This window comes from Taeniopygia guttata, chromosome 6 (genome assembly GCF_048771995.1).
Source record: "Taeniopygia guttata chromosome 6, bTaeGut7.mat, whole genome shotgun sequence".
NCBI classification, from domain to species: Eukaryota; Metazoa; Chordata; class Aves; order Passeriformes; family Estrildidae; genus Taeniopygia; species Taeniopygia guttata.
In genome coordinates this window covers 21,693,713-21,719,646 of record NC_133031.1, presented here as the reverse complement: position 1 = coordinate 21,719,646, position 25,934 = coordinate 21,693,713, and the positions used below count along the sequence as shown (strand labels likewise).

The 25,934-nt window shown below is 35.9% G+C and overlaps 1 protein-coding gene across 16 annotated transcripts in view; it reads right to left on the bottom strand.

Annotated features, from left to right (window-relative positions):
- CPEB3 (cytoplasmic polyadenylation element binding protein 3) overlaps positions 1 to 25,934 on the bottom strand; it is an 82,059-nt gene that overhangs the window by 33,431 nt on the left and 22,694 nt on the right. For 9 of the 16 annotated variants that reach the window (XM_030276118.4, XM_030276120.4, XM_072931128.1 and 6 more), the window contains exons 3-4: positions 19,860 to 20,019; positions 9,108 to 9,164 (exon numbers count right to left, since the gene is read on the bottom strand). In XM_030276118.4, coding sequence (XP_030131978.1) covers positions 9,108 to 9,164; positions 19,860 to 20,019 — 217 coding nt within the window. The remainder of the gene's footprint in view (positions 1 to 9,107; positions 9,165 to 19,859; positions 20,020 to 25,934) is intronic. The other 7 variants (XM_030276126.4, XM_041717181.2, XM_072931131.1 and 4 more) reach the window with 1 other exon arrangement.

Genomic DNA, 25,934 nt, shown 5'->3' with positions numbered 1-25,934 from the left:
AATGGCAAAGGTATTAAAAAAATCAGGCATATAGCACAGTATTATAAAATAATAATTTAGAATTATGGTTTTAAATGGAAATAAACACAATCAATAGTAATCTAGTAATTCTACTAAAAGATCTACTTTTGCATTTTACTAAATAGTTGTGGAGAACATATTTTTCAATTATGTTTCAGTTTAGTAATTAACCATTCGTAAATACAAAAATCCTACTAAAACAATATGAACTCAGTAGCCAGTACATTCAGATGAATAAAAGTAGATTGAAAAAATGCCTTCATAACTACCAGAATTAACACAGCATTTTAATGAGACATATAACAATAGCAAATCCACAATGTTGGACAACTTTAGAACTGTATTTTGTGATGTACTGGAAAATGCAAAACCCAAAATTTTTGATCTGAAGTTTTAGAAAAACAGAAAATAATCTGGAAAAGTGTGTCTTCTACACAGGATCTCTGAAATATCACAAAAGCCATCTATCCTTCCAAGGTAATCAAATGTGGAAGGCTGGGGTTGATCAAGTGGGTTTTTCAACAGAAGTGAGCTTTGGTAAGAGGTAGCAGCTTTGTTTAGTTTCCTTCTCTGCTCATTGTAACACTCAGTGTTCCTGCTCCTTCCCAACCCCATCTCTTATTTCTGACACAGTGCCCAACAGTCCTGCCCTACACACCCAGCTGTCCCACCAGACCCTCAGCCTTCCCTGGCTACTTTCCTTCTGAGGAGGGGCCCTGGGGCTAACCCAGAGCCAGGCTCGCCCTCCTTCAGCACAACAACCTCTCTTCTACCCAAGCAGCTTCCTCCTCCAGCCCTGAAGAAACACCATACCCCTACACCTTTTTTCTTCCACTATCAATGAGGTCACAAAAAGGCAACTACATGAGTATGTCATTAGGGGGGATTAAAAAATTTCAAGGACTATGATGAACTGCTCTGCAATTAATGTTTAACACGAAGACAGCAGGGGCTGTTTGTGTGAATAGCTGCCCAGCCACAGTGAGGTGCTTGCTAAACCCTGAGAGAGACTCTGCTTCTTGCATAGCGGAAAATATGGAGAATTAACACTAGAGCTGGCTTTGCAGCAAGAATAAAATTAGTCCTCCTGCTTTCTAGTTTTTGCCCTATTTTATTAGTTATTATGATGGCAAAGAATCATTGTCAGATCTCTTGTAGCAAGCTGTTGTCCTGATGAATGCCCACATTCCAAAAAAAAAGCATATTTCAGGGTATAGTTATGGACACATTCTGACAGCAATTTATCTGAAAAATGTTTCTCAGAATGCTACGAATCTAAAAACTAAATAGAGAAGCATTATTTCAGTATGTAATGAAAAAGACTCTTGTGTTTCTTCTGAAGAACACAAAGTTTTATATGCTTAATGCAAACTTTTAGGCTGTGATCAAGATCAGTACATGATGGCAGAAATCTACAACAGGCTTCTGTAAATTTTAGAATGCCCTACTGCTACTCATATATTATAACACTTATATGCAATACTGCACTGCAGAATAATACTTTGATCTTATCCTTGCACTCACACACAATCTTTATGTTCATAAAAGTTACCGAAACTCACTGAAGGTAATTTGCTTGTAAATTCCAGGGGCAAAATAGTGCAGTTCACTTAAACAGGAAGAAAGGCAAGTCAGTTTTTGGTGATTTAAAAATATTGCATCATATTTAAATACTCAAGAAGGTGAAGTTTCACCATGGCTGTTTATATTTTATATACATATACACATAATTTGAAAATTATCTCAGTTTTAACTAGTATTTATATTAAAAAGTTAACTTTTTCTAAGAAGCTGAGTTATTCAGCATGACAATTTCAGAATGTCAATGCACACTTTATTATGTTGCCTTCTCAGGATGTGAAGTTTGAATGTGTCATTTGAAACAAGTTAAATAAAAAAATACCCATCTTGCTCACAAGTCAAAATTCACAACACAGCAGGTTAAATAGCAGGAATAGTTAATCAGGTAAATTTCATAATGCCTCTAGTTTGAGTAAATACTTTAGAATTTTGAAATTATTCCTGAATGAAGACATTTGGGAGAAAATAAGATTACTGCACTATGACAAACAATGAAATTACCAGACCTATGTATATAAAATGACTTTCTCTCTTTGGCAACTCAAACAGAAGACAAAAAGCAACTGAGAGCTCTGTAAACTGTACCCCCACTAATGCATCTGCTCCCCATGTACGGTTTTGGTGCCACATGTAAATGTACTTTGGCACAGAAAACCATCTCCTGAAATGTTTCTAAATTCAACAAAATTATTCTTTCCTAGGTACTCCTAGATCATGACATATTAAGGCAAACCCAGGTGCTGTAGGAGGGGATAAGCACATTTTCCTATGTAGGAAGTGCACCGATGGATTGTGCAGCTCGCAGCAGGAGCGTCCCTGCGCTGGTGTTTGTCCATCCTCAGCAACGCTCTGGAACTGTCAGGTACGAAGTTATATAACTGCTGTGTCCCAAATTGCACAGCCTCAAATGCAAAGGAACAACAGATTCTTTTTCATCACTGATAACTCTCCTGAAACTATAGCTCACCTCATCCCAGGAGCCAAGTGTATTTTTATGAACATGAAACTGTGCCATGAAGGACAGCACTTAAAGCTTTTAACAAACCAGCAGAACAAACTCCTCAAACCTTAAATCTTGCAATGCAATCAAGAAAACTCAGTGTTAATGCTTTGGAATTCCCCAAAGCCTGCAGCTAAGATTGCCCGTTGTTGCAGTAAATCAAAACTCACTCAAATTTTTGACTGCATCTCAAGGCTACATGAAAGTGATGAGAAATACTTTTCTGGGATTTTTGGACTGTTTTATGATAATGTGGAACTAAAACTGCAGCTTGTATTTGCATCAAATAATTAGAAGTCCTAGAAAACAGTAAATTTGTGAATCCATAAAACATTTACTCAAAAGGACTAGATCTACATGCCCTCCATATCATAACTTAAAATGAATTTGATAATGTAATTTCAAATTTAGAACTAGGCAACAACATTTATTTGTATTATCGTATTTTATGGAAGACTTAATAGAAAGTATTTTGAAATTTTTAAGAACATTATTTCTTCACTTCTGGTATTTATTTTGTTCATGCAGTAATATGGCCACAATATCAAAGATGCACACTTCAAAGAAATTCCAAAGACACATCTTAAATTGATATAAAATAGCATTACCTCTATGAAAAAAAAAAAATAGCTCAACATTTCCAGACCAGAAATTTTGGAGCTATACTGGCTAAAGGAAAGTTTATTTGACAAGGCTGGGAAGCTCCTTGATTTATAAGGTACCAGAATCTTATTTCTAGCTTGGAACACTCATTTGTATTCTTGAAGCAGTCAGCAGTTCAGAACAATACTTGCTTTAGGACATTATGAGTTATGCAATGATTTTCTAAGATCAGAAAGGAAAATATGTCAAGCTTTCGCTTTTGAACAGAGGGTCTCTGAAGTTTTTAGGGATCTGGAAGTTTACAAGTGAATTAAAATAACAGGGAAATGCATTCATGAACTGAGGGAAGGTGATAGAATCAAGTATAATTATGCAATGTGTTTTCTGCAAGAGAGGGATCATCCAGAACTGCAGAGATGGACACTCATCTACGAGTGGTTCAAAAGGTGCTTCTCAGCTTCCACTGATAGATGGGCTGGATGTGCAGATGGGCACTACAATAATTTGGTTGTATGAACTTCAACAATCCCTTGTGGTTGATTTTTTTCCCAATATTAACAATGCAAGTGTTGCAGCAATCTCCCTTCTAACATATGCTCACATACATATAACAGCTGAATCCCAGCACCAGAAAAACACAATCTACATGTAAGCTGTATACAGCTAAGTCCCACACACTGGGCTTCAAACACTTGATCAAACACATGAACTGCATTCAATACCCAAAACCAGCTTAGGAGCTTAGGTGTCCTTTCCTGAGGCATGCAAGCAGCCAAGCAACTGTGCAAGAGGGAAGGTTTGTCTATTTTCATTTTAGTTTAAAAAAACGTGTTACCAATAAAATTCACATTTTTTACAGCCAGGCTGCTTCATCTCTTCTAGCATCATATATAATGCTCTTGGAGTAGCCTGGCAAATCTTAAAATTCAGAGGAAACAGATGGCACTAACCCACAATAGAGAAGATCAAAAAGATGAAAGGAAAGCACATTGGTGAGGTTGTGAGGCAGGAAAAGTGGTGGGGAAAAAAACAAACAAACAAGAAGGTATTAAAAAGCTACCAAGTTGGATTAAAAGGAAGACAATTTAAGAAATCTTCCTCTGCTAGAAAAAGTCTTTAGCAGCCATTGATAAGAGATCCTGCCTTTAGTAGCAGCCAAATCTCTGGAAGTACAGATGCCATTATAAAAAAACTGAAAGGAAGAAAGAAAAAAAAGCATGTACTTACTATTGCTCCCCTGCTTCCCCCTTCACCTTTTTAAAATTTAAATAGGTATAGAAGGGACTTTGAGATATCAGCAAGCCTCCAAGGCAGCATCAATACCAAGTGCTTGTACAGCTGCTTCTGAGAAACCTAACAAGGTGATGTGCAAAGTGACAGTTCCCACACTCTGGGACTCCTCTGAACCCTGCTGCCTTTGCTATCTCATGATTCACATCAGGCATTTTTTTCCCTCCACTTATATTCACTCAGATCTCTTCACAACTAAATCAGGTCTAGTTTTGCAGGCCTTGTAAGTTCTGTAGTGTTTTTTTATTCCTTTCTGTTATTCTATATATGCTATTAAGATGGTGACACATTAGTAACCCAACCTGGCAACTGGGCTCAAGAGCTCAGCAAATTCCCATAGTCAAGAACTAAACTATTAGATGAGACTGATGCCTCCTGGAATTTAGTCACACATTTGCCCAGAATATTATCACTACAAAAAGAAAGCTTTTATTAGCTGTTAAAATGCTAACCTAAGATCTTGCAAGACAAAAGTAATTCAGCAAGCTTTCAATTTGGAGCAGTTTATTTCAAGGTATAACAGTAGCATTGGCAAAATTTTTAAATATAAAATGCTACTTCAGCAACTTTTATATCCAAACACTATATGTGTTTGAAAACAGCACATCAAGAAGAGCTAATTACAATAGCTCTTAAGGAGACAAGGCAACTTTAAAAACAACAGAAATATGGAAATAAAAAATGAAATAATTTTTTGTCATTACATTTCCTGCCATGGCATGACAACTTCCCTACATAAATGGGATTAATAACACAAAAACCAAAATCTCAACACAGACATCTAAAAAAGTGCCCCAAATACTTTCCTTAATGTCTTTTTCAACTTATTTTACTCTGAATAAATAGAACTAAATTACACTAATGAAAAGACAGTCAGATGGAGGGTAAATAGTACCAGACCTCACAGATGACACATTTTTGTATGAGACAAGAATGAACAGTGGAAGCAGATGGAACATTTGTAGCCCAACAGGGCTGCAAAGTCACTGTGCAGAGGAGCTTTGTAAAAAACAAAATCCCAGCATTTCACAAAGGGGTTTCATTTAACTACCTTTAGACTACAGATTTTTAGGGATCCCAGCACAACACTTCAGTGCTGCCTTACAGAGATCACACACCCTCATTTATTCCCATCTTCCTTTTTCACCTGCCACACTTCTCTCCCACTGAAGTCACTGAGGCTTTCTGGAGTTGCCAAGAAGCCCTAAAGACAGCTCACCACCTGCCATGTAGGTGACTCTGCATTCATGCTGATCACTCAGTCCTAGTTACTCAGCTAATTAGAAAGGAGCATATATTCAAGAGAAGCAATGACTGCAGAAATGTATGGCTACAAAAGGTATTGAATATTAGCAAGAGAAAGGATGGAGGACACCTTTGTGTTAAATTTATGCCACGTTTCCTCTACAAATTACAGTATCATTATTTTAATAAGATTCTGTAGATGAAAGTTTATCAAAATTCTTGTACTGTTTAGCTCAGTATGAACTAAAAAATTACTTTACCTCGCTAATTGATTCTAAACACTATTTCAATTAGAGAAATTTCATTTAGATCTAGTACAGAAAGAAGCTATACCATTTCCCCTTCAAAAATGCTTCCAATCTAATATTTGCATCTTGCTTTTGTTTAGCTACTCTAGGATTATGCTCAGATCTCGCTGAATATTTGAAAATTGCATTCCTCAACAGAAGCCTAATTCTGAACTTCAAGAGCATTTATGATATAAACATGTCTATTATACACATGTGCAACTCTGTATATACACAAGCATAATGCCACTAATGACACTAAGAGATTCATAGTAATTAGGCATTTAAATGTCATCTCTTTTACCCCATGAATTTAGTTATTTCAGAGCTAATTGTTTTAAGCTCGTGGTGATTTAGACTTGCACAATGAACAGAACAGTGGTGGCATGCTCTCCCTGTGCTGCCAGCTGAGCAACACCTTGGCTCAAAGCAAACAATGCCCTCCAACATCTACAGACAGCAGCTCAAGAGAGGCAGGCAGGAAAATCCCCAGTTTCAAAAGGCTGTAATGAGTAAACAGGAATAGCAGCTGAAGTAGAGTTGGAAGTGCTGCCACAGAGGATGAAGAGCTAGAGACAAACATCCCCCAAAAACTTCCCCTCTCCCTACAGCATCTGAAGTTTTGCATTGCTGTTGGCATGAGCACATGTTGTCTCCCACCTTCAAAAGATTGCCTACATTGTCAGTGGGAAATTGAGCTCTGAGTAATAAATCTTAAAGATTATTACTATGTCTTCACAGGAAAAGAGAAAAATGCTTATGAAGCAATGACTTGAAATAGAATGTGAAGGTTGGCTTTGCAGACTCAGCAGAGAATGCCTGGTTTCACAGAAATTAAACATAGACGTGACAAGTATTATGATCAAAAGACATTACATAAGTTCTCAAAATTATTCTAAAAATACTGTGATTAAGTATCTTTTGGGAATTCTTTTTTTTTTAACCTAAATCACAGCCATTCCAGCACAGAAAAGAATATTTCTTCTTGAACTCACTTTCCTTGGTATATTTCCCCACTAGAGGGAAAAGGTAATGAATGACACAGGAATTACCTAGTTCTAAATTTTTCAAGTTTAGCTACATATGAAAAAGGATTTCAATCACAGAAGGTAATTTTTAAGCTTGTGTACTTGAATATTTGCTTTTATTCTCAGCTCTTCAAAGATTTAAAAGCAAAACCCAACAGGTTTCACAGTACAATAATGCTAGCTAAGGGCTCTCATTGATGGCCAAAAATGGTATGGCCTGGTCTAGTATAGAAAAGAAGGGAAGAGAGTTGCAGAAGAGGAAAAATATATAGGAACTTATTCAGACTGTGGATTTGTGCTTAATTTCATTTTGCATAAATTGCACATTTATGATTCCAGGCTTATTTAAGTCTTTAAACAGTTAATATTTGAATAAACCCATAATATTTTAAGTAATGCAAATGCATACATATATACATATATATAGTTCTGGTCCCTCAGTTAGCTATGCAACAGGACTATAGCTACAAAAGAGTATTGTTTTTTATAAACTATTAGAGTATATAGCTGCTGTAAAGAATTCAAAGATATTAGACAGGAAAAAAGTTCTTTCCATTATTTTCATCAAAAAGAAATCAGAATAAAAGACATCATTCATTTAAGAAAAAAGCAAGTTGTCCCAAAATAGTATAACTTTTTGTTTCAGTTTTTCATTCCCATCTTTGCAAAATCTCTGTTGGACTTTGTAAGAAATGTTACTATATATTTAATCATAACTGTCAATTTGTAAAGGTAACTCAAAATTTAATCATAGTATCCCTTCTTCACAAATATATTTCTATTGTAGCTAGCTTGTTGAAATGCCCACTGTAGAACAGTCTGAGACCAGAATTCATGTCAAACACCTGTGTACTGTGCAGACCTTATTTACACAGAGAGGCATAAACAGCTTCTTCTTTATTTTAATAAAGCCTTTAATTAAACAAAACATTTCTCCTAGTTAATGATTTGATTTCCCAAAATTTCATGTGCCATATGAAAATGGGGTTTATCTGCTAACTATGACAACAAAAACTCCCCAAAATATCACCTCACCATTAACATGTAAAACTAAGAAGGGGACAAGCAAAGTCTTATGGTTTCAAAAGCTGGCCTTAAAAGCCAGGTGGCTTTAAAAGCCAAATGTTAAACACCTTGCATCTTGTCTATTACTAATTTTCAGTTCTTCACATCTATAAGTTATTCTTTGCTTGCTGCTATACAAAAAAAACCCAAACAAACAAACAAAAAAAAAAACTCTGCAGTTTTCAGCTATACACTGTCTAACTTACATAGACAAAGTAAGTCTTAGTGCAAAGGCAAAAAATTTTAGCGAAATTCATAAGTAATCCCAAAATATCTAATACAACACAGTAAACAAAAATGGACATTTCAAAACAGTTAGCATTTTTCAGGATTAGACAGACAAATAACTCTGATTTGCACAGTTCAGTTCAGCATTCTGCTGGTGCTGCCTGACACCCTGTCCTCCACCCTCCCCACACAGAACTGTCTTCCAGATCCATTCTACCAGGTTTTTTGAGTTCTTATGTTCATGACTGGACTTTTAATTTTATTTTTATTTCCTGACAGAAAAAAAAGCAATAATCTCTAAGTGAAGTGCAGTTTTCCTCATTATTTGGATGTCTAAACATTCTCTCAATTCCGATCTACATAATGGAAACCAACAAGCAAACACTGTCAGTCCATGTAATTGTATGCAAAACTTGTAACAGCTCATCCCAACAGGAAGAAATACATCTGGAGAGATATCAGAAATCAAAGTTACAACTTTAACACACATACACACCCACAAAAGAGGGAACAAGAGAGACTATTCTGTAATATTTTCCATAGCAGGCATTATGAAGGTTCCAGTGAAACACATAAAGACGTTGCAAAGTTAATATAAAGAATCAAAGGTGATTGACTTATGGAAAGCATTCTCAGAGAGTGAACATGAACTTCTATGCAAACATTACACATATTTATGACTGACTGTGCAGCTACACAATAGATGTAAGAAATAGTATTCTACATGGCAATATAAATCACTAGACATTAACTACTTACTGTTAAGAGCCATGATATTGTCTGTTCCTGGATGATGGAAGTTTATTCCCATACGCCCTGCAATGTAAGTAAAAGCTATTTTCAATGTTTTTATTTCAAAATCAAATTAAATTCATTAATATGAAAAATTTCTAAAGGGAATGAACAGTCAGGGTAGCTGATCTTCCACCTACTGAAGACAACTTCCCAAGAATACACATCTAAAATATTTAACACCACCATACCTTCAGTATTACATACTTAAAATATAAACAAAAAACAATTATTTTAATACATTCCTTTACTTTGCACTAAGAAAGCATTATGCTTACCCTTTCAAAACAAGACCTCAACTTCGGCCTTGCTGCAGTTATGCCATTTATAGTTCGCTTCCAACAACGAGTACAGCATTACAAAACTCCATTTAATTGGTAAAAATAAATCACTATTTTTCATACTACATACAGCACCAGAAGCTTTCAAGTTAACACAGTTGGAGAGGGACTTCTTACCCTGGTTTTGCATTCCTCCCTAACAATCTCCCATCACCAACCACTTGTGGAAAGACACTGGGTTGGAAGGAATATTGTTCTCAAGCAGTACTTTCATATGCACGTTGAAAAATAGATATTCTTGACCTAAAGGAGACTTAGCCCAGAGAAACCTACTTTTAGTGTTAGAGCAAGAAATAAGCCAACAGCAGCAGTGCTGTTCAGTTTCGTTTCGGATACTGTTGAACTGAGCTGAAGTATTAAACCTCACCCTGAAGATGCTCTGTCATAGGACTTTTTAAATTAAGCCACCTAAGAAAATCTGCAAGCTGTAATTTGTATTGTTCCTTACTTGGAAAAATATGTAAAAAGATGATTATAGTCACATAAAAAATTATTTCAATTACGTAATGTGAGCAACTTTTATGTATATGATGTAATTCCATTTAATAGACTTCTATCTCTAGGCCTGTGGCTAAGTTTGGGAGCTAAGGAAGAGGTCACTTTACATTTCTTCACTACATGGACACTCAAATATGGGAGCTCAGGATCCACTCACTACACTGAAAAAAATCAATAAAATGGTTATGTTGCTGTACTTCTGCAAACACAAATTTTAACAAACTCTGGCAAAGCAGACCTAAATCCAATCCTCTCCAACATTTTTAGTTCCTATTGATAATCAAAACTTTCTATTTCCAGTTACAGAAACTGCTTTGCTGTAATGAATATTTTTTTCTGAACAGATGCAGCATGAAGTTTCAATACACTTCTGAAACTAAGTCATAAGCAGGTTAAAAAAGTAAATCAATCTTTTCTTCACATTGAAGTTTTCCCCTTCTTTAGAAAAAACTGCCACCACAATAAGGCTATGAAGCAAAGAGCACCTCCAGAAAGAAGTGAGAAACAAGATAAATAGAATTTCCATTTTTACTTCCAGCTCCTTGAGGAAAGCTTCTTAAAGAGATGATCTTCATTAACCACTTCACATTTCCTAATTACAGACATAATTCTCCTATACATATTTTCATATTAATCTAGCACTGCAGAAACATTAACACTGATATTATTTCATTCAGTATAACCTTTGCTCATATACTTCAGACATCCCCAGAACATTAATCCTCTTTTCCTTAGCAGTGTATTAATGAGTGTGAGGTTACAGGTATTGCTTGAAAAGAGAAAAGGTGTCTCTACTAATTTGTACTTTAAAATTAATACTTGGAATAGAAGGGGAAAAAACCAACTATGAAAAAATAGAGTAAAATTTGAATGCATAATGCTTGGATGGCTCCTTCTCTTTGCCTTTGCTGAAGCTGAAATTCTGCTGTTCGACCAACTTCAGAAATAGAATCCTATCTGTGACATCTGGGTTTGTTTTTTTCCTCCCTCCAGGCTGTCACTGGACCAGGTGCTGCTTGTGTGACATTTTGTCACCTGCCCTTGGCCTGCTATTTTTAAACAGCTCTTGTCAGCTATCTTTTAAGAGGAGCAGAAAATACAGAGCAGCACAAGCAGAAGGACATGTTCTCCCACTGAGCTAAACCAGCATGCAGGATAATTCTGTACATCTTCAGAGGTCCCTCGTGCGACTCTACAGAAACAGATTAATGGAATCCTTTCAAAACACACCTGTACTAAAAGCATTCAAAAGAGACTGGCAATATACCAATAATGAGACAACAAATTAATTATGAAGAATTACACAGCCTTTCATATTGGCTATAATGTTTTAGTATTTTGTTACTTGAAACCAATTATTCAATTGAAAAAAGAGGCCATCTGTAGACTACAAAACTGCATAATTATTGAAGGAACAAGAGAGCACAGAAAGGAAATTATAATTTTTTAATTTAAAGGTGCAATGTAGAACTGTGAAACGTAATTAAGAATATGTACTTTCAAAGACCTATTTAGGTGAAACACATAAATGACTACTGGAAAACAATCACTTTTAGGAAAAACACATGTATGCTACCTGAACATTAACAAAATCTATATAAGCACATATTTCTAATTATAGTTATAAAACAAAATCTCTTGATAAAGAGTTTACTTTTCAAGAATATTAAGAACACTAAACAGAAACGTAGGGAATTTAAGAGCACAGAAGTTATGGATTCCAGCAGTTAAGTGAAATCATAAATAGATTTCTTCATCATAAATAGATTTCTTTCTAACCTTCCAGTAACAACATCCCCAGTACTTGTATTCAGTGTACATCTGCCATTTTCAGTCTGCCTGTCTTGGTTTCATAACTGTTTACCGAGTATATTTTCAATTACGTGCTTTTATAACATACACTTAGAGTACTGCAGTTAGGCTAAAACAATAATCCTCTTTTATGTCTTTTCAACTCCTAGTTTAGAAAGACAAACATCTAGCTGTATACTGCTTGCTCTTTAAACACTTCAGAGCATAAACAAAGGCTTGATGATTCTTGTAGAGCCCAGGCTGCACTGTTGCTCATCTTACATCGTTAAATTTCTTAAATTATCTCTCCTAACGTTTGGAGAGACTTTTCTAGCTGGACTGCCTGGGTGCTCTGCTGCATGTGCAATATCATACTTGCCATGGCAGAGAGCCCAATTCCTTTTTAGAACCCATCCTCTCTTCTGTATTGTACTGGAAATGAGGTGGTAAATGGAATTTAGCTTTACTTATCTTTGTAAAAGTACATACTGTTATTGAATGAATTCTGAAATATTTCTAAGAACTTGTCAGGAAGTATATCCTTCCCACATAGGAATCTTTTTTGATTCTTTCACAAATACTGTTTTTCATTGTCTAGGTAATTTTGAGTTACATGATCAGTTTAGAGAAATAATGCTGTTCTAGAAATAGTAAACATGAGTATCAGACAGAGTTTTACCACTATTGCATTTCTTCTTTTATTCATTTACTCTTCCTAAATGCTTTTTTATTTTGAACTTGTGTAATCCTAATCAGCAGCTGGATATGAACACTCACATAGTGAAGGACTTTTAAGATTACAGTTACCTATTCTAACCTTTCTTATGTTACAATCAACATTCCAAGAAATCATGTTCATTGCTTATATATTGAGTAAAACTTCTTGCACATTATACTTCATGATTTGCACCAAGATTGACCATTTCTACCAATTCAGCAACTAGTATTTGGCATAAGATTTGCTAGAAAACAGCAAAGTTGGTCTGCTTTTGACCTGTCCTGAACTTTCTGGGAATGAGAACTTCCTTGGACTGAGAACTTCCTCTCACATAATTCTTCAGATCACTGTTGATATCAATTACAATTTATGACTATATAATCCTGTGGCAAGGTCAAATGAAACTGGCAACAGGACTAGGCCTGCTCTATTTCTTTAGTAATAATACCTCCTTTATCATATCTTTTCTATCATTTCCAAATTACTGCCAACAAAAGGCACTAAAACCCAGCAATATTTATTGGGATAGATAGGTAGCAAGTGGAGTAGGGTAAAGTTTAGACACAGAAGAGTGCAAAAACCACAGCACAACCAGAATATTACCCCAAACGCGAACTAAGATTATTCATCTGACTCCCATGTATTTGGGAGACCAGATAGCAGCACAACCTACAACTCCACATAGCCTCCCTCATCTCCCCACACCCCCAGCTCAGCCCTGATCGTGTGCTCCAGGATTCACAAATGGCCACAAAGCGTGAAGCACATGTGCATATAGAAGAATTTTAACAGTTTTTACCTGAATAGACCTTAGACCATTCTCTCTCCTTTTCCCCAAAACTTCAGACATGTGAAGTTATGCTACATTAACTCAACAGATATGCCCAAGACAATTTCAACACCAAGCATATTGTAAGCAAGGGTCCACATAAAAAAAATATAAAACTAAAAGGTAGCTCTCTGAAGAAGGTTATTGAGTTTATTCTCTCACCTCTTTTTATGTATATTTGCCATTTGTTCACACCCATAATTTAAACACCCACACTTACAGATCTTTAAAAAAAATTAAAATACTGAGCAGAACAAAAGTGCTATTGTTTGCCAGAAGGGAAATATGAAGAACTATTACTGAGTTCACATGTATATACTTTAACTGTGCAAAAACATATTGTGGCAATGTGAAGAGAAGTGCATAATTATCAGCTATAAATATCAGTAATAAAACTTCTTCCTATCACTGACTAAGCATATATATCCTACTAGTAGGTAATAAAACAGCATATACATTACAGTGAAATGCAGACTTTATAAGTAAATTACATTGCTTCAATAAAACAGAGCAGTCTTGCACACATTTAAGTAGTGCAAACATTTTTAGCTTGAAAACAATTATGTTTTCAAGATAATAGTACTTCGAAAGCAAGACTTGAACTTAAATTTTGCATTACTTGTAAGTGGTAGACAAGTATTTGTACACATATGCTCATTCTACATAAAGTTCTAGAACTGTATTCAAAAGAGCAATATTGGCATTTTTCATTGGTGTGTTTGGGGGGACTAAAATAAAACAATAGCAAAGCAGACTTTACCATTAGCAATCCATACTAAAATATACAAAACCCTCCAAACTGTAGCAAAGTGAGAAAGAAAGCAAGCAAAACAGCTTTAGGTCTTTGTGAGGCCAGTCTTCACTAGCACAATGAAAAAAGGGAAATAAAGAGAAGGAAAATTTACTATCTCTACAACCACTTCTTAAACTAAATAAAGCAAGCAAGAAAACCCTACCACTTCTGACCAAACAGATTCAGCAGGTCAAAGACAAGGACATTCTGGTTGCCAGCAGCAAATCAGGAAGTATGACCATACTACAGGATTGTTGCAAAAACCACTTATTTAATTTTAAAAATATGAACCATTTAATAACCATATTGTGTCCTGAAAAAAAAAAATTAAAGAGGATTTTTTAAAATAAGCAGAGTTTCAAATTGGAAGGCAACATACTCTTTCCTTCAAAAGGATTAGCATGAGGGGCCTAATTTTAAACACAAATACACGTGCAAGCACATCTGTCTGCTCACTCTGTTTTCCATGACCATTTACAGAAAGAAGTCTGATGAGCATCGAGATTTTGGGAAATGTTGGTACACTGCACTTTTTTCCTAATGAAGCGTTGCAAAAAGCTCCAACAGTGTAGCACCATTTCTAGCACTGAGATGACAACATTTGTTCTATTTGCATGACCTTTGTGTTCAGCTGCCGACTGCAAACACAAATATGATCCATTCACCTTCACTTTTCTTAGGTCATGTGGAAAACTTAGTGCTTTGCTTACAAAAAGCTTAGGAACCCTTACAGCTGAACAAAATCAGGTGGCATGTACTGAAATGAATGGAAATCAAAGTGGAAAAGTGAAGGTCCATTCTGTACATATTACAACAGTCTTAAGTTGCATGTAATCTGCAAACACTTGGCTGTCAAAAATGTGAGTAATTTAAATGTAAACAAGAAATCCTAAATTTTGCTTCGTTTTCATATGACCTGATAGAGTCTTTACAAAAGTTATGAAGTAGTAACCCAGTAAATTCAGTTTTGTGTTTCACAAATAAATGGGTGACATTAAGTACTGAAAATCAAGATAAAATTTCCCCACAGATGCCGTTTCTGCCTGTGAACTGTTGTATATTTATACTCAACATCTTGATCTCTACTGAAATATTGCGACATAATCAACACATGCTTTGTCTATCTTTCTACAGTATGATATCCATTAAAATTAGGTCTATTAAAGCCTACTCTTGAAATCTCCCTTTGCATATGCTGTCTCCAATTATTTATATTTGAAGTTATGTCACACTGATACTTTAAAAAGACCCACTATTTTTGTTAGGTGGAGATTTGTAAATTACAAAGTTTGTTTCTGTTCTGATTTAGAACAAAACAGCAAATAGTACTGTTATCTAGTGTAACAATAAATTTGAAATAAATACTTTAAAGGGCATGATTTCTTTCCTCAGTTTTATACTTAGTTTCATGGACCTGTCAATAGCACATGTGCACAGCATATGATCTAACACAGCTGAAATATTTTATTTAATTATTTTAAAATAGAACAAAGGCAGCTGCTAGTTACTTCTGATCGAAATATTTTTATAGATCAGAATACCTCTGTTTGTGGTGTAATGCAATACTTTGACATGAATAAACATATTGCAACAGTGACATATTACACCACAGACAGGAGACACTATTATGCAGGAAAGAAATGTTCTGGTCAGTGATAAGTGTCATCTACCCATAGCCATTCTGATAATTTACTTTTGCACTACACCTTTAGTCAAAGTAGAAGGTAAATAAAAAAGGTTATAAAATACTGCAAATAAAACCTTTCGTCATTAAAGCAAAACTGTTGCTCATACTTTTGTAGTCTATAATAAATTTATTGGCCATTCAGAAAATAAGTAAGACTCTTCAGGAAAAACATCTTAGGAGATAGTGCACACTTCTGTCAAAGAGGCCTTGTTATGACCGAGATGGGGAACAGCCAGATACCTTGGGCTGTACACTGTCATTTGTCATTAACCAAGAGAAGCTTAACAATTCCTTTACTCAACTTTTTCCCTATTTTTTCCCTCCTTTTGAAAGAAGGAAAGTATTTATGAGTATTGACTGAAAGAAAATAAAAGAAAAATGTTGAAGCTGGTCTTGATGGTAGAGAAAGCAGGTAGGGAAGTCTGGCAAAGGGTCCTGGGACAAATGAAAATGAGAATTCCTTTTCAATTAATTTACATTCCTTAAATCTCAAAGCACAAAAATGGCAAATTATTTTTAAGGTTGCACAGTTCCCAGACTATGAGGACAGAAAGCCAGGAACATACAGAAGGGTTCCCCTCTCTGCAGGAAAAGATGAGAAATCAGTTTTAGAAACAAAACAAGAGCTGACACTGAGCACCTTCCTGCAAGTCTGGGCTCATGATAAAATGCAACTTAGATGGATATGCTGGTAATTTAGGTCCAGAAACCTCAGAGCTAGATTTCAAATCTCTTTTACAGCAAGAAATACACAAAAAGAACTGAATGACTGAGTGACCCTGGCTGTCCTCACTGGAGAGCACCAAGCCAGCCTGCCAATCAGATTGGCTCAATGTAAGTAACTCACCGTTGCAGGAGTGAGGATCAGATCATTTCTGCTGCACCAATAATCTGCCAGACTTGCTCTGCTCCACACTTGAAAGCAATGAAAAAGTCCCTCCTCAAAAGATGTCAGTGAATCACATGTCCTCTCAAGGTCAAGTGGATCATGCTTTAAAAGAAGGAATCTGCTTTGCTGACCTTGAAATAAACACTATTTCCATGGCTGGCAGGACAAAGCCTGGCCATACCTCAGACTGAGAAGGGTATGAAGCTTCAGCAACTACAAACAAGAAACTCTCGCTTTCTCACCTTGCGCTTCTCCACTACCTCCTCTGAACCAAACAGAGCATGAGGAACTCAGACCCCAAAACAAGAACAAAATATCCCAGAAGCATTTCAATTTGATCTTCCCATCAGAACCTTTTATGGTTAAACTTCCCACCCACCTTCTAATCTAGAGTTCTCATTCCATAACCAAGAGAATGATTTTTTGTTCCAAGTATCTGCTGGGACACAAAGGACATACATGCCAAGAAAGATGATGTTCCAAGCAAAGTTTCAAACTTCAGATAAACTGCTTGCAATATTTTACTCATTAATGCATATATAGAGAGTACTTCTAAAAATAAGTATTTTCTGGCAACAGCAGGTTGAAACGATCCTGAAACATGGACCTGTTTCAGGCTCTGTAACAGGCATTGGAGGCCCCAAGAAATATACAGTTTTTCTAGAATAAAATCTTCCTGTATTTTCAAAATCAGAGGATTTTGGTACTCACCGTTTTCATACTTTCCACTTAAAAATTTGGATGGTAAATGTATGGCAAACTGACCTGTAAGTGCTGCTAGCTGTGATTGTTTGAGAAAAAAGGACTCATTTACAGAAGAAGAATTAAAGAACAACAATTTTTTAAAGTAATTTGAAAGCCATCTCATTGCTTTTATTTTAAATTAGGATTTTTGTATCTACAGAAGAAGTAGCGCATAAACATAAGAGAGGACAATCAGATGCAAGAGGAAGCAATGATTTAAAGTGAATAAACAGTTTACTATGAAAGACAGAGGTGGTAAAATGAAGAGGAACTAGCTCAGAGAGTTGGTTAAGTTAATAATATTCCAGACATTTCACACAAGAGGCCTTCACACAAGTTTGTCTACAAGGAACTGAAAACATTAAGCTGAAGTACATAACCAATATATTTAAAAAGCTTCAAGGTTTTTTGGGTTTCAAAACCCAAAAATTTGGCAATGACTTAAGAGCAAGCCAAAGCAAGCAGCAATGAAAACTTACTTTCTGAATGTGGTAGCAGACTGAACTTAAGGAGGAGAATCAGAGGAGAGTGGAATAAATAAGAAAAAGCAAATGAGTTCAGAAGATGACAAAGTGAAATGTGAGGAAGGTGCAGAGAAGGACAGCAGTTGAAACCTTCTGCACCTTTGTAGAGAAAAAGTAGTGGGATGTACAAGAAAAGTCAAGACCAACTTTCACAGAAAAAGAAACAGCAAAAATGCAGTAACCAACTGATGTCAGGACTGAATCAGTTTTTGCAGAAGGATGGTTTTCAGGAAAAGGATTCAGCTAAAATAGTAACATAATCTGTTTGACAGAGGAAGGCAATGCCTCTTGCAAGGGAGAATGAACAAGCCCTGAAAGAGCTGCTCCTACAAATATTCCCAGTTACACTGCAGTGTGAAAACAGGGGCAGGGAAAGTGCACATGAGGCAAGGGCAAGGCTGGGGGCTGGCAAAGTCTGTCCTGTACTTAGATGGAAGAGAAAAAAGAAACACAGGGAAAGCAAAGGTATCACTGGGGGAAAAAAACCCATAGGCAGAAACACAGGGAGGTAGCTAATAGAAAAGCAGTCCAACTTCAATAATTAATATCCACTCCAATTTCTAACCCCATCTTTTTCAGTTTTTCCACACTCAGATTCATGTGGAAATTCATTCTTAAAACATTAGTCTCTATTTGTATATGTAAATAAATACTGAAAAAATCCATTAAAATAATGGGAGTTTTAGCTAAATTACAATGAATCTAACAAGATACAATAAATACTTAACTGTATTTACTTGCAATTTGAATTTTATTTATTGTTCTAATGCTAACCACATGAAACATATATCCAGTAGAAATGTCAAATTTGTTGAGCTTGTTTTTTTAAGTTCAACTTTGACCCTTATTTCAGAAGTTTATGATCAGAATAGACATGAAACTGTATTCCTTTATATTTTAGATAGCTGAATAATGGCTGAAACACATGAAGGCTATGGCACAGCAAATTTCAAGATAACAGTGGTACAAAAGCCAGTTTGGTTGGGTTGTGAATAAAATCTGTACCCAGAAGAGATGGTAAAAATGGCACAATACCTTTGACCAGGAAAAAATATTTTTACAAATGGAGAGGAGAGTAAATGAGGCAGTCATGACATCAAAAAACATGTATATAAGCATTAGCATAGGAAGTGCTATACACAACTAAATTTCTTCTTTGTGTTCTGACTTCCTAGTATTTGGGAATCATTTCTTATTCAATACTTCCTTGGTATATGGCTTACAACTATCCTCAGTCTTAAAAGTCAGAAAGATGCATATCAGCAAGAATGTGTACATATTTTAAACACAACCATTGACAGATAAAAACAAAGGAGGGTGCAGGCTGATCAGGAATTCAATGAAATGCTGCCACACCTTTTCCTATACTATCAGCCAAGTATTACAAACGGTTTCATCCTTAATGCCAACACCTGGTAGAGCAGAGTTTAACAGCATAATCAACACATTCCCAGCACTTAACAATACCTAATATCTTTTGATTCCCCCTAACAATTTGAAATCAAAATTAAGATAAATTTATTTAAAAGAAACCTGAAATAACTACAGAGAATAACCTTAAAATAGTGGTTGGTTTAGAACCAGTGCATCTAAACCAACTGGTTCTAAACGATGTTCCATGAAACATTTTTTGAAGTGACTGCAGCAAGAGATCTTGCTCTACAATTTATTGATACAAAATCCCATGTTTCAGATATGCCAGTCAGATAATACTATGATTGTACACTTACAATAAATGGATACACATTTCACCTTATCTTCTTAGTAGAGAAGTTTATCTTAAGATGGGAAACAGAAATTTCACAAAACTGGAAACTCATTCATTAATAAAAAGTTTATAGAAATACTGAAAAGCTGATTTTTGTTTAAACACCAAGCAAGCATGGACATATGAATATTCCTAACCTGTAAAATGATTCCTCCACATTATATCAGCGAAACTCATTGGTGGGCCACTGGGAGGGTAGTGTTTACCTTTCAGAGGCTCATGATCAGTCCTTATCATATCCATTAAGGAATTTTCCAAAGAGTGCAAGTTAAAAGTGTCATAGGGCCTATTCCGGTCCTAGAAAAAAGGAAAAAAAGGAAGAAAAAACAAGTGTTAGTGAAAAACTTAATTTTCTAACATAGGCTCATTTCTTGTTATATAAATTTCAGCATCCAATTCTACATTACTTCTTGATAGAAGTTTCTATCAGAAGAAAAATTATAAATATCTCTACAGTTGTTTAAAATTATATCCTTCATTTTGCAACTGCTGTTTTCACCAGTACAGCTATGCAAAGAGGCTTTTAAGTATTTCTAAAATTATACATATAAGCAACAGCTAATTCTAAACATTGTCATTTACATAAGAACTTAGAAATAAAGCAGTATTAATGGTTACACTGGAGAAGTGAAATTGTTTCAGAGATACTTTGTTTACAGCTTCATCAACCGCTTTCAGTCACTGTGCTACCGTAGTATCAGAGCAGAAGCAAGCAATTCTCAAGATACCACCAGGCACCTTTGTGCCAGAAAGTACCAATTAATTCTTCAAATGTCTAACATTAACCAGACAGGTTTAAGGAAAGTACACTAGGTACAAGAAAAAACAGAAGCAAGCTAGGATAACATTTCCACTGTAGGGCACTCAAAAAGCTGAGCAAGGGCTGGTCTGTATTGCTTGAACCTCCCATTTTAAATTCACTGTAGCTCTGCTTCTGCTTTTGGTAAGTAAAAGGGAAAAAGAAAAGAAAAACAAAACCCAGAATCAGTCTTTAGCAGGCCTACTAGAACAGCCAGTTGCAAAGTTCAGGAGCAATTCCATGGAGGAAACAATCTACCAATGCCCATGTGTCCAGAGTACTGTGCACCATAAAACAGCATAATAGAATGGCCCCTTGTAGTCACCCTGTTGCTAAAAATATTTGTTTGCCTACTCTCATAAGTATAATTAAAAGAAAGGGGAGTGTTGTATACTATATTATGCTACAGTTTATAAAGAGTTTATAAACAGTCAACCCAGCAAATGAAACCTTTGTTGTGATATGCTCCCAAAATTCCGGGAACAATGTTTTCCACATGCTGGTTACTACAAGATATTCTTGCTTGCAAAACTAGTATTTAAAATCCTCCGAGAAAAAGCAGTAGCCATAAAAAAGGTAATAAAATTCTGTCTTAATAAACATTATTTCTCTTGAACCAGCTTGTTCTTAGGTTGTCTTTAAATAAAACTAAAGGAAAGAATACTGGTATAAATTAAGCTTTCTTTTAATATTCTTGTTCTGGAATTAAAATAAATACACATCATTAAAAGCTTGCTGTTACAGAAAACTCTGAAATACAGATAACCTTACTGTCAAAAATCTCATGTTCCCACAGTGCCTACTCTAAACTGAAGACCAAATTTCCCCTACCCAATGTGCTAATGATGTCTTTCCTATAAGTGGACTACCATTATTTTCTATACACATTTATTTAATCTATTGAGCATTTCTGGCAGTCAAACATGATGTTCAAAGATTAACACTTGATTTCTATTAGAAGCTATACTAAGTACTGAAGTTCCAAAGAGCTCACTCATTTTCAATTCTCTTTGTTGACAATTCTTGTCTTCTACAGCTGCTTAGAATTCCATCATTTGTGTACTGTATTTAAAAGAGTACTTGCTCGCCTATCCAAATGGATCAAAACATTGAAACATAAAATAAAATATATGTCCAGCAAATCCAAAGTAGATCCTAGGGATTGAAAAAAAACCCTCAAACAAACAAAAACATCCAAAATGTTTTTGGACAAAATGAGGTTGGGGTTTTTTTCCAAGAAAGAAAACCTTATTTGGTTAAAACAATCTACTTCTTAGTAATATGCACTGGTAGAGAAGAGTTTGTTCTATTTCATAATCACTTCCTTAAAAAAAACCGCAAGGTTAAATTGAAAAGAAAAAACACTAACTTTGATGAAAAAATCCATTCTAGTGATGTATTAGTAAACTGATTAAATAGAATCTATCTCGTTCCTTCAAAGCATGAATTTTTGTTGGCTTTTTCTATTTGCATCTTTTAGATACATGTACTGCATGTAAGCGAAGAGGTCAGATGCTTCAATACCCAACTACAACATCCTTTTGAAGAGAAAATATGAATGCCAAGATATAGCTTATATCCTAAATAGGGGTAAAGAAGTATTTTTCAGTCAGATGTGTGCCCTGATCTGGTTTACAATACAGCCACAGCAGAGCTGAGCTGGCAAAACCAACACTGGCAGGCGAGCAAAAGGGCAGGACTGCTGCTTTTGCCACACTGGTAGTTTATTCCAGCTTCGAACATTCCTGAGATTACAGTCTTAGAGGTCAGAAGGCGTGAGTTCAGAAGAGGACACAGCCTACAAATTGAATTTAATTGCCCTTTATTAACCTATGTATGTTATATTTTAACTATGCTACTATAGCAGCGAATCCCTGGGAGGTCCTGCTTTGTTCTGTAACCTGCCAAGGAGCTGTGCACATGGACACAAGTGGAAAAAGGGAAAAAGAAATCGTAGCATGGCAGCAAGGCTATGCAGGGCAGGCTTGTTAGAATGCTGCATTTTCCTAACCTTTTAAGGGGCACACAAACCTGCAATATATTTTCAAGATTAAAACAGACCTACATTAGACACAGGAAGATCAATTTAATCAAAAACCTTTACCAGGCAATTGTAACACTTCCCATTATAGCACTTGAGCAAGATATATCTAGTAAAAGAAATTTTAGCTTCAACAGATTTTACGAGTATGTTGTGGCAGTGCATAAGTATAACGCATGCTGACTACAGGCTTTGCCGTGTGGGTGATAAAACACAAGTAAGGGCTAACATTCTAGCTCCTAAATAAAAGGGCTATTACCATTTTTCTCAGTAGCCTTCCTTTCAGTAGCAACTCATTTGTACTCAGCAGATTTGAAAACTGTTTTCTAAATTCAGCAATTTGTTCCAAGACAACTGGTGCTTTTGCACACACACACACAATTATGTTTCCTCATTTCTCAGCATGAACAGGTTCTTCTGGTTTTGTGAACTGATACTGTTCCAGCTCCTGAGTTGCCTTCTGCATTGTTTCCATAGGCCACCAATCTATTGCCAAACAATCCCAACAACATAAACAATTCATAAAGGTCCTTAGCAGCACATGAGAACTTTGCAAGACAGTTTTGGGACTAGGACCATGAGCTAAAATCAAAACACATACAAAACACAGAGTGATAAAGCATTATAAATAACTTAGGAAAGAAGTTTTAAAATCTAGCCAGTCTGGAAGATTTGCTGGGATATCTTCCTACAGAAGACAAAGCTCCTAAGACCTACTTAGATAAACTGCATTATGGATAAAAGAGAAATCTCCAGCTACCAGGCACTGCCTTTGGCTACACAATAATCATTAAGTCAGCAAAAGATTAAGTCCAGCCTGCCCATGTTGGATTGTATTTCTGCTATGTGCAGACAGCAGTTCCTTCATTGTTAGCTGCTGGTGTATATGGCAGCGTATTTCAGTTCTCAGAATTCTCCAGACTTGAAAGAAAGAAAAACAGGTTAGCAATAACAGCTCTTAAAGAAGACATGAGTTGAGTCCCAAAACTTTAAATCCCAGCCCTTCATGGCCATTATCTATACATTCATCCATGCCATGGATTCCTCAAAGTGGACATCAATATAGTGAAAAATCACAAATGCATATCAGGATCAGATTTTGAAGAATCACAAAGTGAAATGGACCTTTAGTTGGAGTTGGGTCTCAGCTTTCTACCTCTAAATACCTTACTTGTAAGTCTGATAAAAAATGTCACCTAACACAGTGTTCTATAATCTTTTCATTAAAAAAAAAAAATCAAAACCGAAGAGTGCCAAAAATAACTGCAGAGTCAAAACACTAAAATAAAGTGGGGAAATACAACTATGTGCGTTTTATCTGAATCTTACACTTTTGCATAAGTATTATGCTAGTCTTTAATTACACAGCCATGATAATTATTCAGAAGTCTCCAGTCTCCATCCAACACACATAATGAACAAGCTCTAGGAATGAATCAAAACAGTGCTTTGAAGAGGCCTGCTTATCTCTAGGACAGCTGCCTGTGTTGCTTACTCCAGGAGATGGCTGAGTTGTAATAAGTGCATCAGCAAATTTTAGGAAGGCAAAAGTAATTTTGAAAGTTATCTTATTTACAAAACAAATATTACTTAGCAGTACTGAAGTATTGACACATTTGTAACATTTGAAAAACAAAGAACTTTTTCCCATTTGTTGTACCCTGTAACATGGTAGGCTTTGTTCTGCACCCTTCAGACTCACAGCAGGGACATGTAAGGCCAGGGCATACCCAGCACTATTTCAGATCCCTCCCAGTAGACACACAAACCATGTCTTTACTGCTGGGAGGCAAAGATAAAGAATGAGAAAAAAATATATAGCTACATCAAAAATGACAATGTCGAGATCAAATCTATAGCTAGGACTATAACAGGTCCTAGTGAATCTTAATACAGCCTGATTTCCTCATTAATTCTCTCAGCTTGAACAGGTAGCCCAAAGAAACTGGAACTAATGAACTAAAAAAGGAAATGACTGACCTATCCTATGGCAGAGACATGGAGAAAATGCATCTTTCTCCAAAACCTGATGCTATATAATTTTCTTCTGACTCTGCAGAGGATTACGGCAGAAAAGACACTTGACCTTTAATTATTAAAGCGCAGTTAAAAAGTGACAAGTTTTACCCTAAGAATGCATGTCAGCAGTCTAACTCATGGTGCCCAAACACAGATATCATCCATACTCAGAATCCTTAACCATGAAACACACGGTTGCATGTGTTAAATCCTTGTTGACAATGGTCATCTACATCTATAGAATGAAATACAAATGGAGTTGAGAGATACCCCTCATCTGCATATTTTTTACTGTGCAAGCAACAAATCCTCAGGTATCTGGACCCTCCCAAAGACACATTTCCCTGGGTCTACATATTTCAGTTCACTGACTTCCTACTAAGCTTCCTATATTCTGAACGCTGTCTCAGTTTCAGTAACTTATTTCAGTGTTCTTCATTTTCATGCTGCCCTAGATTTTTCAGCTTTCTGCACCAGTATGTGGCACAACATACCCAAGTCTGCTGAGCAACAAGATGGCTTCGACTCACAGAAATATTAACTGTTTCCAGAACACCACAACTCCAGTGAGGTTCCCAGGAGTCATCAGAGCCTGTGACATTATACGTAGTATTTTAATCAGAAAATGAGATCTAGGAAACAGCCAAAACTCTTATGGCTTAAACAACTTTCCCATCAATGCAAACCTTTTCACAGGGGTCACTGCTGTGTTATTTTATTTATCCATAAACTTGGATTTGGCTGGAAAGGATTGCTAAGCATTGCCAATGAAAGTCAATGGAAGCACAGCCCTGAATAAATACAGGGTAAAGTGCCAGCACTGTTTCAAACAGGGCTCACTCTGTTCTAGCACCTGCAGCAAAGGTAATTACTAAGAACACAAGGAAAACAAGTTTGTCTTGTTTCAATATCTTAATTCAAAATAGCAAAACCAACAACTGCAAAGAAAAAAAAAAGTATTCTGAAGTTTAGCTTGGGACATGCTCAACATGCTATGATGGTGCACATGAATGATCACATACAGCATGCTCTAAATGCTTGCTGGGCAGCCCTTCACTTCTCACAGCTTCAGGTGGGATGCAATCCCACTTGCATTCTCAGGGAAGTTAAAAAAAAAGTCTTTCAAAATATAGCAAATCTGAGGAATATGGTCACATGGTAAAGTAAAATTACCACTGTCAAAAGAATAAAAATTGTAAATGGCATTACTTCCTTTGCAGCTTGGTGCTGGAATGCTGCCAACAGCAATATGACTGACAACCCAGATACATCAAATGTAGGTAGGATGGAACAATAGCGTAAATTCATCTATGCCCATAATGCAGTATAGCTAGTAACACCAAGTCTTAATGG